The sequence below is a fragment of the Bombyx mandarina genome, chromosome 07, assembly GCF_030267445.1.
Source record: "Bombyx mandarina strain Sakado chromosome 07, ASM3026744v2".
Classification (NCBI taxonomy): Eukaryota; Metazoa; Arthropoda; class Insecta; order Lepidoptera; family Bombycidae; genus Bombyx; species Bombyx mandarina.
The window spans coordinates 4,207,619-4,222,009 of NC_143214.1; the positions used below are offsets into that span (position 1 = coordinate 4,207,619).

The window sequence follows — 14,391 nt, forward strand, 5'->3', positions numbered from 1 at the left end:
TAATGACCCACAAGCTTGTCCTGGTCTGACATAATCGTGTCTCATTTCGAACAATAGTCTAGTCTAGCATTCAGCCGTACAAGTGGAGTGCTACATAAATTATCTAGAGCTGATACTTACACTTTTTAACGATGTATTACCAACATCAACATTATAAGAATCGATATGGTTTGATTATGATGTTCTAAGTAATTTCATTGTTTCATTTTCTAAATCTACGTAGCGTAATTACAGAAATGAGCTTAAAAAATAACATCAGATAAGAAGAAAATGAACAATAAAATGAAATGAATAAAATTTCCAAATGCATTTTGTTCTCTACACAAATCTAAGCTGAGGTAAAAAAGTATTCCCACAATTCAGTCAAAATCTGGTAAGGTGAACTCACAAAGCTCAACCCCAGAAAATTTGCTAACACTAAGCCATAGCAAGAGCAGTACTTCGTAGAATCTACCACCGAATTTGGAATTGTGACCCACTGAGAAGATCCACCGAGAAACTCAGTGGGTTGAGTCTTGACTGAAATCTTTTCAAACTAGGATTAGACGGACTCTTACTACACACGGATAACGCATAAACATTAGAAACAAGGCTATTACTAGCATGTCTTCAATATATTAGGCATTCCACAGTATAAACTTAGAGTCTACTCGTATAAGAGGTAATATAATCGGTAATACAAGAATAGGTTAGAATTCAATATGAGTATTTTAGTCATAAGTTCTCAGTGCGAGACACACTAATATCATCTCAATACAGTTACTGCAGGTACAGCGCGTGCGCTTCTGCACACGATTTATCTAAAACATGGCTCAGTTTATATTATAATGCAAGGCTTTCTATGGTAGACAGGGGGCAAGGATAGATTGACAGAAAATACTAATTTATTTGAAGTCGTCGTGGCCTAAAGGATAAGACGTCCGGTGCATTCGAGTTGAGCGATGCACCGGTGTTCGGGTCCCAGGCGGGTACCAATTTTTCTAATGAAATACGTACTTAACAAATGTTCACGATTGACTTCCACGGTGAAGGAGTAACATCTATACTAATATTATAAAGAGGAAAGATTTGTTTGTTTGTTTGTTTCGAATAGGCTCCGAAACTACTGGACCGATTTGAAAAATTATTTTTCCATTAGAAGCTGACATTGTCCCTGATGAACATAGGCTACTTTTTAAAAAAAAAAAAAATATTTTATTTTTGGTTTCATGTGTGTTTTAATGTTTCCGAAGCGAAGCGAGGGCGGGTCGCTAGTCGTGTAATAAAAATGAAGCCCGCAAAATTATAACTTACGTAATTACTGGTGGTAGGACCTGTTGTGAGTCCGTACGGGTAGGTAGCACCACGCTGCCTGTTTCTGCCGTGAAGCAGTAATGCGTTTCGATATGAAGGATGGGGCAGCCGTTGTAACTATATTGAGACTTTATCTCAATATGAGTGGCCGCATTTACGTTGTAGATGTCTATGGGCTTCGGTAACCACTTAGCACCAGGTGAGCTGTAAGCTCGCCCATCCATCTATGCAATAATATAAAAAAACGTATAGGGATATAAGTACAGAGCTTCTCGATTCGGTTTTAATTATTTTTAGCTACTCGTCGTTTGAAGTATCCCCGCGAACCTCAATAGATCGTCGGTCCGTCTATTATTACAAGAAGCATTATGAATGAATTATATACTTGATACGTATATAGTAGTATTTATTTTGTCACCCTGATAATATTTATGTCCATGAATTACTGTAGCCACCAGATTGCTGGCAAACTACATAGGTCAAACAAGCAATCTTTAGACCATATGGTAGAACAGCTTATTAAAATCATAATGTATCGTATATTGCAATAAAATCTACAAGAGCTCAACAATACTGTGGACTACAATCATTTCATAATAGGCATATGAAGTAAAATTAATATAATTATCAGTTCTTTGAGTAACGAGCCTTGTGGACGTTTGACAAGGACAGAAGATATGTTATTCGCGTAGGTGGGACAGGGTAAAGCTATTATTACTTGTAAATTGGCGTGTTTATGTCGGGGCAAATTTATTTTCCGCTGGACATCTGCTTCAATTATTATTACAGCTTATGGAAATTCATTTTGAATTTAGTTTTTTTATTTTGTTTATACCGTCCGTTCACCGTAGGTACACAAATACGACACTAGGCAAGTAAACTACAATTTGAAAACCATCTAAAAGGTAATCTTAAACAAACTTAATAACACCTCGATCCAGTATTTTCTCATTATTAAAAGAGTTGCGTAGATATACAAATCAAGTATACAAATGAGGAGAGGAGTAGAGAAGAGAGTAGAGAGAAGTAGAGGGTGTAGAGGGTGATGAGGGTGAAGACGTCGACCGAAGAAGACATGGATAAAGTGTGTGAATGACGATATAAGAGAGAGAGGAGTGAGTGTTGAGATGACGGCTGATAGGAGAGAATCGAAGAAAAAAATTAGCTGTTCCGACCCCACCTAGTGGAAAAAGGTGGAGAAAAAGAAGAGAGAGCTCATAAAGTCGAAACTACATATCCTAAAAATGAGTTATATGTTTTTTTTCGGCTTTCGCGGGTCGTAGGCAAAATTGAATCTAATTTTACAGTACAAACTCGTTTTTTGTGGTCATGATAATGACAGCGTTAAATGAAATGAAAATGAGGTTGTTAAGAGAGTGTTAACTATGAATGTGGAAGGATTCAGAGGAAGAAGTAGACCTAAGAAGAAATGGATGGATTGTGTGAAAGACGATATGGGTAGGAGGGGAGTGAGCGAAGAAATGGTATATGATAGAAGAGTATGGAAGGAGCAAACATGTTGCGCCGACCCCAGGTGACTGGGAGAAGGGCAGGATAATGATATAATGACATCGTTTAACCGCAGGGCATCTCATATTGCGTTTGGTTTGCCGGTGCGCGGTCTCCACTCATGAACCTGTCACCACATCACACCACACACTAACGGTGCTTCTAGGTACTTCAAGCACTGGTTATCGTGCTCGTCGAACCCGTCGCTTGCGACGAAGGGCTCGGCGAGTAAATTGACCCACAGACACAGCCCTGAGCCTGAGTTTCTCGCCGGATCTTCTCAGTGGGTTGCGTTTCCGATCCGGTGCTAGATTCTGAGAAGCACTGCCCTTGCTCGGGTCAGTGCTAGTATCACTCCGGTTTGAGCCCGGTGTGAGCTCACCTACTAGTGAAGGTTACGCTGAAATAGCCTTTCAAGGCTATCAGCTTAGGTAGGAAAACAACAACAACAGCAGCGGTTCCAGATAATATAGATTAACACTGCTCGGTGGCGGAAGGTGTGATGGTAAAAAGGAGATCGAGGGATCATCTCGAACAATCCATCAGAGCACTCCCCATGGACAGACAGTACAAAACACCGAAGTTCCTCCATAAACCCAGCGGTTACAAGCGATTCAAGAGAACGCGATTGTCGCTAATTCGAACGGCCCTCTTCTGTACGAAGTCAAATGAAAGTAGCTGGCTTTTGGAAGCCCAGGTCCAGAGGTGGGAGCAGTACTCCACACGAGCCCGAAACTGTGCTTAACAAACCATAGGTGCGGTAAGTGCATTTTTTGCGACATTTTATAAATTTACCAATTCAAGTATTCTCCTTTATTAAAACTCAATGCCCTTTTTATAGTATCTCACTTGATATTACACGTTTAGTAATTCATTAGCACATAAATTAATTGTAAAACTTTGAACACCGATCAAAACAGCTCATTTCAACTTTAAAAAATTGAATGAGAATTGATGTCTCATTCGTCTCATAAACAATCGCTTCGGGACTAAACATGGCGCCACTTAAAAATCCAGTTCATCAGAATTGACATTTTCTCTATCTCTTTCTCACCCTCTCTTTCTGTCTCTCTCTCTCTCTCTCTCCATATCTGTAACTTTTGCTATTAAAAGCTATTTTGCTTTCTTGTCCGTCCGTCCTCGTCGAACTCTTCATCGTAATCGGCGAACTAACCCATCGAAACGGCCCACTGAGTTTCTCGCCGAATCTTCTCAGTGGGTCACGGTTCCGATCCGGTCGTAAATTCTACGAAGCACTGCTTTTGCTAGGGGTAGTGGTAGAAAATTCTCTCAGGTTGAACCCGTGAGTTCACTTACCCTGGAATAGCTCCTTAGGCTATAAACGAATAGGTAGGGAAAAAATAAAGCTTCTGTCACGTGTCTATATTTACAACACCCATAAGGGAAAGGCCCATATCAAAGTTTTTAAATTATAAAATTATTATTTTAAGCCAAATCTATATATTAATACGTGAAGCAAAAACTTTGTATCCCTTTTTACGAAAATTGCGCGGACGGAGGAGTATGAAATTTTCCACACTTGTAGAGAATCTAGAGAAGAAGTGCACAATGCTAATATTTTTTTAAAATAATGCATGAAAGATATATTAAAGCAATAAAGAAAACATTTCACATACTACATACCATGTATTTGACGCACATACGCATGCATACTATTTATTGTCAAACTTTTGTTTTTGACGCCTTAGATTAAATATTGTTTGTCTTTGTTAATATTTTTTATAGGGTAGTCTTGGCGAAATTTGTGATTATAGAAGTATAAAATACACACATAATAGTGTACAAACTTACAATTCCAATCAATTATAGTCGAATTTCGACTAATGCGGGACCTCTAGTTCATCTAATTCACTCAAAAAAACATAGTTATGAGATTAGCAATGCAATTAAACACTAACAATTGAAGGTTGAATATTGATGGATCGTAAAACGTCAAAGTACTCTTAACACCTGTTGATCTCCAACAATTAAAGACATATATTCTACGGCATTATAATTAATAGCTAAGGTCTTGGTAGCCTGGTCAATAATTAGCGCTATTTGCAGGGAAAAAAATTAAAAAGAAATCGATATTATGAATCGATTATTGCTCATAAAAGGTTACACCGCAAAAACTATTGATGCCCATCACTAGAATTATTAATTACGAAATTGTGTATCAATCATAATTAATGTCCGCTTGATAAATGGCCCGCGTAGTGTTTAATTTTGAGTTACCGACGGCATCTTCTCCATCAAAAATGTGTATATTCGCGTATTTTGTCTTTCAAGACAAAATTCGACATATTTTTTTCCAGCTACAATTTATTTCTATTCTATGCTAATATCTGATATTCCTATTTGAGCCCATACTATGGGAATGGGGTGAATGGAGGAACTGTGCTTATCCCATGGATTTTAGTTGTGCCTCTGTTTTATACAATGTGCTTCTTAGAGTTGTTTTTACAATATCGCACATTCAAAACACGCCAGTCAAGCAAGTAGCACTCAACTCGATCTGCTCCCACAATCGGTGGTAGGACCCCTTAAGTCCGCACGGGTAGGTACCACCGCCCCGCCTATTTCTGCCGTGAAGCAATAATGCGTTTCGGTTTAAAGGGTGGGGCAGCCGTTGTAACTATACTGAGACCTTAGAACTCATATCTCAAGGTGGGTGGCGCATTTACGTTGTAGATTGTCCAACCATCTAAGCAATAACAAAAAAAAAACGCGACCCACTGAGAAGATCCGGCGAGAAACTCAATGGGCGGTGTCTATGGGTTAATTTATTCGTCGTAAGCGCAGGTAGAGCATTGCTGATCTCTATATGCTATTGTAGCCATGCATACATGAATTTCTCCAAAGGCAATAATCGCCGCGGCTCAATACGTTTTCTTAATCCTGACAGCCTCGAACCTCACGATAGCCACCCAAACAATTCGAGGGTCTTGATTCAACAATTTTAAACTGAAAATGTACCATTTTCTGGCAAATAGCACTTCGAAATCCCCGATTTTCTACTACTTAATATAAAGAATCAGCACAAAAATAATAATCGACATCTAATCCGATCCGGTACTGATCTGTGTGCTTAGTGCGAGTTTTTTAACGTTATCGAGAGCGTAAAAGTTTATATCAAATTTGTATGGAGTTGGAACGTTTGCCTAAGTTTGCCGCTAGGGGCGCTGTTCCAACTGCATACCAATTTGTGTTAACTTTTACGCTAACGAGAACGTTAGAAAACTCGCTCTAAGCACACCGGTCCGCTATCTCAAAGTAATATAAGAAGCGTTGAAAAAAATCCACATCCTAAAATCGGGAGTATCTTCGAAAGAAGTTCAGAAAATATTTGCAAGGATTCGTTAATAACAATAATACACTGTGGGCAGTCTGCTCGGTGCGCTTGCGGGTCCCATAATGGAGGACGTGCGGCTAATTTCTTACCATCTGATAACATACTGAGATCTCCGGTAATAAGATCAATGTCACAGACCAAGAAACATCTAGAATATCTTTTGTAAATTCGCCTTTCCATATTCACGGTTTCTGTATTCGCGGCATATTTACGGAGCATATACCCCGCGAATAAAAAGCTTTTACTGTATTCAGTATCTCTTCAGATTGAAAAACAATAGTTTAATTTTGTTTACAAAATACGTTTTTATAGAAAGAGAATTTGAATTAAAAATAGTGTAAGAAAATATTATTTTATAGTAAAAAAGCGTGGGGTGTTTTTCAGGATATTATCAAAATAACCCTTCTACTCATATTTGTTCATAAAATATTTATAACTACTGATACCATTTGAACTACACTACGTTTGTAAATTAAGTTAAAATTAATACAAAAAAACACTCTTTAAGTTTTGTTCTAATAATAAAACGTCATATTTTTCGTCATTCTAATTCTGTCATTTAGAACCTCTATAATCTAGACAAGTCTACGTACCCCGAAAGCGCAATGAAAAATAAATTTAACATGATTTATAGCTTACTCAGATCCCGCAAATTACCGTCAGCTCGGAACGTTTAACTCGTTTAACTAAAGTAGTACTTGCGCATGCACAAACAAAACCAAGACGTTAGCGACCCGAATCTTGTAAAATCACTTTTGCACAATCAAACTTTATTATTTTTGAAACATTAAATATTTGAGGAGCCTAACACATAATGGATATCTCTTTAGAATGTATTTGCATTTCTCCCAACATAATAAAACTAGTAGTTTCTCCGATTCCGATCCGGTAGTAGATTCATTCGCATTCAAGCAGCTACTGTTGATTTTTAGGTCTCTTTTGGAAGCGCTCGGGTAACTGTTAGCAAATCCCGCCCCTCCTGACTGAGCCCTTGCTCGCTCACCCATCCTGGTGAAACTGGAAAGGGCCACCAGATCACCAGATTTTTTTTTATTTTTTTTATTGCTTAGATGGGTGGACGAGCTCACAGCCCACCTGGTGTTAAGTGGTTATTGGAGCCCATAGACATCTACAACGTAAATGCGCCACCCACCTTAAGACATAAGTTCCAAGGTCTCAAGTATAGTTACAACGGTTGCCCCACCCTTCAAACCGAAACGCATTGCTGCTTCACGGCAGAAATAGGCAGGGTGGTGGTACCTACCCGCGCGGACTCACAAGAGGTCCTACCACCAGTAATTACGCAAATTATAATTTTGCGGGTTTGATTTTTAAACACGACCTTCACCGTGGAAGTCAATCGTGAACATTTATTGAGTACGTATTTGATTAGAAAAATTGGCACCTGGCTGAGATTCGAACACCGGTGCATCACTCAACACGAATGCACCGGAAGTCTTCATCCTTTAGGCCACGACAACTTCAAGCCAAGCCAGAAATCCTTCCTTCACAAAAAAAAAATTATATGTGCTAAAACTTTTTTCTTTTATCTTATTCAATTATGCTTAATACCATTAGCTTATTTCAACGTTATATTGATGTTTTTTTTTTTAATATTTACTTAAAAAATTAAATAATTTATAAAGAAGCACAATCAATTCATCTTCATCCCAATTAGTGTAACGGCAGTATGTAGTTATTTTTTTAATTCCAGTTAAAATAAGCATTTTATCGTAAAAAGCTGTTTGAAATAGTCCTTCACATTTAAATAATTATTCTTCTTCCTCTTGACTAATAAAAGCAACAAATCATTAAAAGAACTACATTACAATACATGTACAAAATCATGAAAACAATTAAACAACGATCAGAGTCCGCGCAACGGTCGGCCATTATGTCCGGATCGCCGGTAATTGCCGGTTAACCGCGCTGTCCGGTCACATAACTCGTTGTGGTTACCCTAACCCTAAGTTCGGAAGAGGACGTTTTGACCGCGTTGTAGGGTTGCGATGATTTGTTTAGAAACAATGCCTGGGCCGAATAAATGTCACAATACACCACAGTTTTTTCACTAATTCATCGACACCCGTGAAACCTCTCGCTTCACGAACAGTCCGAAATATTACAATTTGTTTCAGTCCTTCCCTGCTTCTTCCTTTTTATTGTGATTTTTGCTACTGAAGCCGGGTTAAACCGAACTTTTCTATCAATTCGCGTTTCATTTAACCTGTCTCTGTCGTCACGTTTTTTATGGCTACGACTTCCTTCCCCACTATTTTGAGTAAATCATCAACCAATTTATTTTCCACTTTAGAATTTTGTACTGAGTCAAAATTATCCGTTATTAGTGTTCTGCTATTATCTGTCTGTATTAGTGTTAGTTTTTTCTCTGATTCATCTCTAACTTCATGGACACCCGTGAAACCTCTCCGTTCACGAACAGTCCGAAATATTACAATTTGTTTCATTCCTTCCCTATTTCTCTACTTCTCATTTCAGTTTCTTTGCTACTGAAGATGTTTAATCCGAATTTTTCTATCAATTCGCCTTTCATTTGACGTGTCTCTGTCATCACGTTTTTTAAGGCCACTACTTCCTTCCCCACAAGCTTGAGCAAGCCACTAACCAATTTATTCACCACTTTAGAATTCTGTACTGAGTCCAAATTATCCGCTTTATTAGTCTTCAGCCCTATTAGCACTTTTGGGTGTACGAAAACATCCTAACAACTGTACAACAACTAATTATAACATATGGTATTTGGTTATTATTTTAAAGTAGCTTATTGCATCTTCCGAATCCTGATTCCTTGCCCACGACCTCAAAGAAGGTGCTAGAACTCGTAGTTGAAGACTTTTAGATTGATATTTCGCTAAAGATTATTTGATTAAGTAAAGCTTAAAAAACTTGATAGCCAGTTTCGGTTAAATAGCGTTTATCGGTCAAGCAACCCTGCCATTCCCATCCCTATTGTTATCCGAGCCACGCCACAAGCCACTGACCGCTCCAATAAAGGCACCGCACAATTGAATGCATTTCTCCATAACTCAATATGGTTCTCGTTTAAACCCACCATTTGATTCAGTTTTTTTTATTGTTTTTTTGGTTCAATTTAGATTTTAATTCTGATTAATTTAGACTTTAACACTATGTTTTAAAATTTAGCTTTAAACTGGCAACGAACAAGAAGGAACGTGAACAAGATATCACTTCGCATATAAATTATCCGGTAAAAAATCCCTTGAAAATCTCGCTTTTTTTTTCTTTTCTAAATTTCTTTGGTAATTTATGTATTCAACAACGAAAAACAGTAACACGATAATCCCCAAAGTCCTGAATCATCAAAACTAATAAGATGACCACTGCGGATTATAAGGGACCCCTTTTCTATACAAATATTTACACTTCGACCGCCAGATTACGATATCGTAGTGGAAATATATTGTTTGCATTAATTATAAAAGGCTTTGCCTTTAGGAATACATATAGAAATATTGTTCAATTGGATTTTTGAAAGGGGATCTGTTGTCGAATTCGAGAATTGGCTTGCAGTTTTTCGTCAATTGTGTGGGTAGATTAGAATTACTTTTGACGAATATAACGCGTATTCCCCGGTAGTTATGTTTGACAAACTTTTCCCCAACAGCTGTTCATATGTTAAAATAAATTCTTATAGAAACTTAAATTACCTACCTGTCAGACCAACAAAGAGCCTCGTCCCGATATCTGAAACAAAGAAAAATGTATTACATTTTTATGGGTAAAGACTTGTGTGAGCCCACGTGTAACCATATTATTGTATTATACCATATATAGTATTGCCTATATTCTCAATATCCGATCATACGGCCAATTACAAAATTACCATTGAAGTAGCAAGTTGGTGATTTGAAATCTTTTTTTTTTCTTTTTTTGTATTAGCTCTATACTATATATACTACACGTACAGTTGAGCATACCGCCTACCTGATGGTGAATTAGTTACCGCCATGGAAATCATTACTGCCAATACCAACCCGCTGCCTACCACTAAAAACTCTCCTCAAAACACGTTTGAACAAGGACATACCCTCGAGAAGCACCGTGAGGGATCTGCGGCCTCTAGTAACCTTCATCAATACCAGGTACGCCTTGACCTCGTCTTCTCATCTAGGACGTTAAAAACTTATCTCCAGTGATAATAATGAGCTTCAAGCAATTGAACAAAACCCAATCTCACTAATGGTATTGTTCGCTCGCATAGACGGCTGCGAACAACCTGCCTATTTCGGGTGCAAAGCAGTCGTATTTTTTTTTTTTTTACCTACCTATGTTGATAGCCTTGAGAGGCTATTTCAGCTTCGCCTTAATATGTAGGTGAGCTCACGGGGCTCAAACTGGAAGAGTTGCTAACACTGGCCCTAGCAAGAGCAGTGCTTCGCAGAATCTACCACCGGATCGAAAACGCGATCCACTGAAAAGATCCAGCGAGAAACTCAGTGGGCTGTTTCTATGGGTTAATTTACTCGTCGAGCCCTTCGTCGCAAGCGACGGGTTAGGCGAGGGCGGTGACCGGTGCTTGTCGTGTATACTGCCTAGTCAGTATAGATATCGAGACTTAGAATCCATTTCTAGAGATGTGTGGTCGCATTTACGTTTACCTATATACGCTGTAAGTCGAATATCGAATCTGCCGAAATTCCCTTCCCGCCATTACGGAATTCTATCCTACGTTTAAACTAAAGCGTTATAATATTATAACAATATCAACGCTTGAAAGGCAAACGTGACTAAGCGACAATGCGTGAACTTTACAGTAGACTAAATTAAAGTCGAAATCCCTGAAAAAAATTATATTTTAACGAATCTAGCTCTAGGATTGAAATGATTTTAATATACCTAGAAAAAAAGAATTTTTTCGCATCGAATCTGGTTATTGCCTATCATTTATGTATAAAGCAGTTATTGTTGCTTAGTCACGTTTGCCTTTCAAGCGTCGATATGTTTCCTAGTACAATATAATATATCGTTGAAGTGAAAATTCTTTTAACTGGCGACAGTTGCCTTACGACTAGACTTGACTAGAGAGAAAAAATACAATTCAGAAAGAGTAAGAGTGAGAAAGTAACTGGATGCGTAGAACCGAAGATCGGGTTCAGTGGCGAGCTTTGGGGGAGGCCTATGTCCAGCAGTGGACTGCCGCAGGCTGATGATGATGATGATGATGAAGAGTGAGAAAATAGACATCGTCTCGCGAACCGCTCGACCATGGTGGGAGGGAAAGGACAAAATGAGCTAGGTCGTATCTCTTACACACAGCATGCCCTATTACAATAGTAATTTGATTTAAGGATGCAAAATGAAGAAAACCACAATAATACACACCGCAAAAGAAGTTTCACTTCTTTCACGTGTACTGAGTTTTCGTGCACGCGCACAATATTTTTATCGTGAATCAAGCAAGATTATGAAATTGAACATTATAGGTATGATTACATTATATGACTAGACAGAATTTTATTATATCAATGAACCTCTATAATCAATGGAACGTATATTTTTTTGTAAGCCGATTAATCAAATACAAGCAAGGCGACAAAAAGCGAAGAACTAGTAAAAGGGGTACCAAACAAAACATTTCAAGAATTTGAATGTACATATCTTAAAATAGTAAAGATGGCGGAATCGGACGCGTCGGGCCACTCCAACAAATTACAGCGTAATACCCCATCAGTATGCGAGACGCGTGCCTCTTCCGATATTAAAGCGGAACTCGACTCTGCGTGCACCGGAAACTGAGAATATCTTTAAGATCTTTACTCTGTGGTGCTTGCTGTTCATATTCCGCGAATTCGTATTTTGAACAAAACCCATTAAATTAAACAAAAACCGATATATTATCTAATGCTTTCATAGGTTTTCTTTCACGAGTCAGACATAATTTTTACGGTATTATCTCGCGCTTATATTTTATTATCATTAATTTTTATTTTTCGATTTCTGTGATCACGAAAAATTACAGATTAGCTATTGTATAATCTGTGGTCAACGAATTGAATGTAGCTTAAAGGACTTTTGGCGGGAACGCGAGGAGTGTGTGATTTGTTTTTTTTTTCTATTTTTTTTTTTTTTTTGCTAGATGGGTGGACGAGCTCGCAGCCCACCTGGTGTTAAGTGGTTACTGGAGCCCATAGACATTTACGACGTAAATGCGCCACCCACCTCGAGATATAAGTTCTAAGGTCTCAAGTATAGTTACAACGTCTGCCCCACCCTTCAAACCGAAACGCATTACTGCTTCACGGCAGAAATAGGCAGGGTGGTGGTACCCACCCGTGCGGACTCACAAGAGGTCCTACCACCAGTAATTACGCAAATTATAATTTTTGCGGGTTTTTATTACAGGATGTTATTCCTTCACCGTGGAAGTCAATCGTGAAAATTTGTTGAGTACGTATTTCATTAGAAAAATTGGTACCCGCCTGAGATTCGAACACCGGTGCATCGCTCAACACGAATGCATCGGACGTCTTATCTGTTAGGCCACGACGACGTTAGTGTTAGTGTTTATTCAGGTTTATATGTGTAATAACGGTGGTTTATTAACTGTTTAATATTTGCTAAAGTGCACAAATGTGGGAAAATGAAACAAAGCCGCTGGATGCAACTTCTCGGGATCCTCCAAAAAGTCCACTGAAAAAATCTCAGTAAATAACCATCATTTTACTGAGATTATATTGTATCCCATATCATCTCATTTCATTTAATTTGATACCAGTTGATTAATGTCTCAAATTAATCATCTTCATTTCATTTCACTTCATATTATCATTTATCATAAAAATTTGAATATGAATTAAAATAAGACATTACCTAAAGGTCTTAGTAACCAGGTCTAAAAATCCCTTAAAAAATGTAGCATATAAACTTATATTCTTTAGGCTGATACTACCACAAAGTTCTCAAATAGATAGAGTTATTAAGGAAGATCTATCGTCATCATTACCACCGACACATCGTCTTTCGAACAGTCACAACGCAGTCCGAAGGATTTCCATAACCGTGCTTCTTATTATTTTAATGAGAAAACGCGGACCGAAAAAGTTTTATCTTCTGAGTTTGATCTCACTTAGAGGTCGCCCTAGAGGTCCAGATAAAATAACCTAGGCGTCTCGAAAAACCGATAATTGGGCTAATTTCGATATCGAAGACCTTGTTAATAAAATAACGTTCAAACCACATCCAAAACATGCTCCTAATAATTTGCACTTCATAGATTTTTTTTTAATAAAACACATCGTTGCCTACATCGTACGAGTTAATAAATTTGTCGAATGAAAAATGTGGAGCGATCCTTATGAGTTCCGACGCGTATCGTAAACTTCTTTATTACATCCCCGCAAAACGCCTTATGAAAGAACGTGAATATAAGGATATTGGCGAAGGAAGAACATAATATATCAACGAAAATGTCGAATGAAATCGAACTGTTTATATTTAATTTCAAACCTTAATATATATTTCAGACAAATATAAAAAAGGTATTAAAGTCTGCCAACACGAACAAGAGCTCTAACATTACTTCCTATAATTTTAAAAAGCGAACATTTGCTTCGAATGTACAGTGTAAATTGAAAATGGAACATGTAATCTACTTTTGAATTTCACACATTTAAACTAAGAACGTGCGATTCTAGAACGCGTTCGAAACTTAAACGCCATAAAAGCTAATCGAATTCGGTTTACGGAGCTCGTTCCAAAAGGAACATTGCAATTGTCAACACCGGTGACGCCATTTTGCATTTTATAACGCGAGCAGAGATTTTCCCTCGCCTTTAGTTGACATGGTAATGAGGCCTATCAATTTTTAGGGCGCTCACATCAATTCTTACTTCAAAAGGCATTTTACAAATTTTATTTTGCAAATAAAACTGTGTCAATATTGTGATATTCGTGAGAAGGCTGGTATCTTGTTTTAGATAATTTAGCAGTAAAATAGGCAGCGGTTTGCCTCTGTCCTTGGGATTTTTGACCTCTATGAGCGACGGTAACCACTCACCATAAGGTGGGCCGTATGCGTGTCTGTCTAGAAAGGATATGAAAAAAATTATAGAATATTCTTGGTTGCGTCTATGACTTAATAAATTTTTTGTCTTCGTGTTATCAAATGAAAAAAATGACCCAATGTGGAAAAAAAAAATAAAAAACATTTATATTATAACATTATACAATTCCGTACATTCAACAATAAAATT

The 14,391-nt window shown here is 37.8% G+C and overlaps 1 protein-coding gene across 5 annotated transcripts in view; it reads right to left on the reverse strand.

Annotated features, from left to right (window-relative positions):
* trh (PAS domain-containing protein trachealess) overlaps positions 1-14,391 on the reverse strand; it is a 258,744-nt gene that overhangs the window by 205,771 nt on the left and 38,582 nt on the right. For all 5 annotated transcript variants that reach the window (XM_089728622.1, XM_089728621.1, XM_089728623.1 and 2 more), the window contains exon 3: positions 9,851-9,883. In XM_089728622.1, the coding sequence (XP_089584748.1) occupies positions 9,851-9,883 (33 nt within the window). The remainder of the gene's footprint in view (positions 1-9,850; positions 9,884-14,391) is intronic.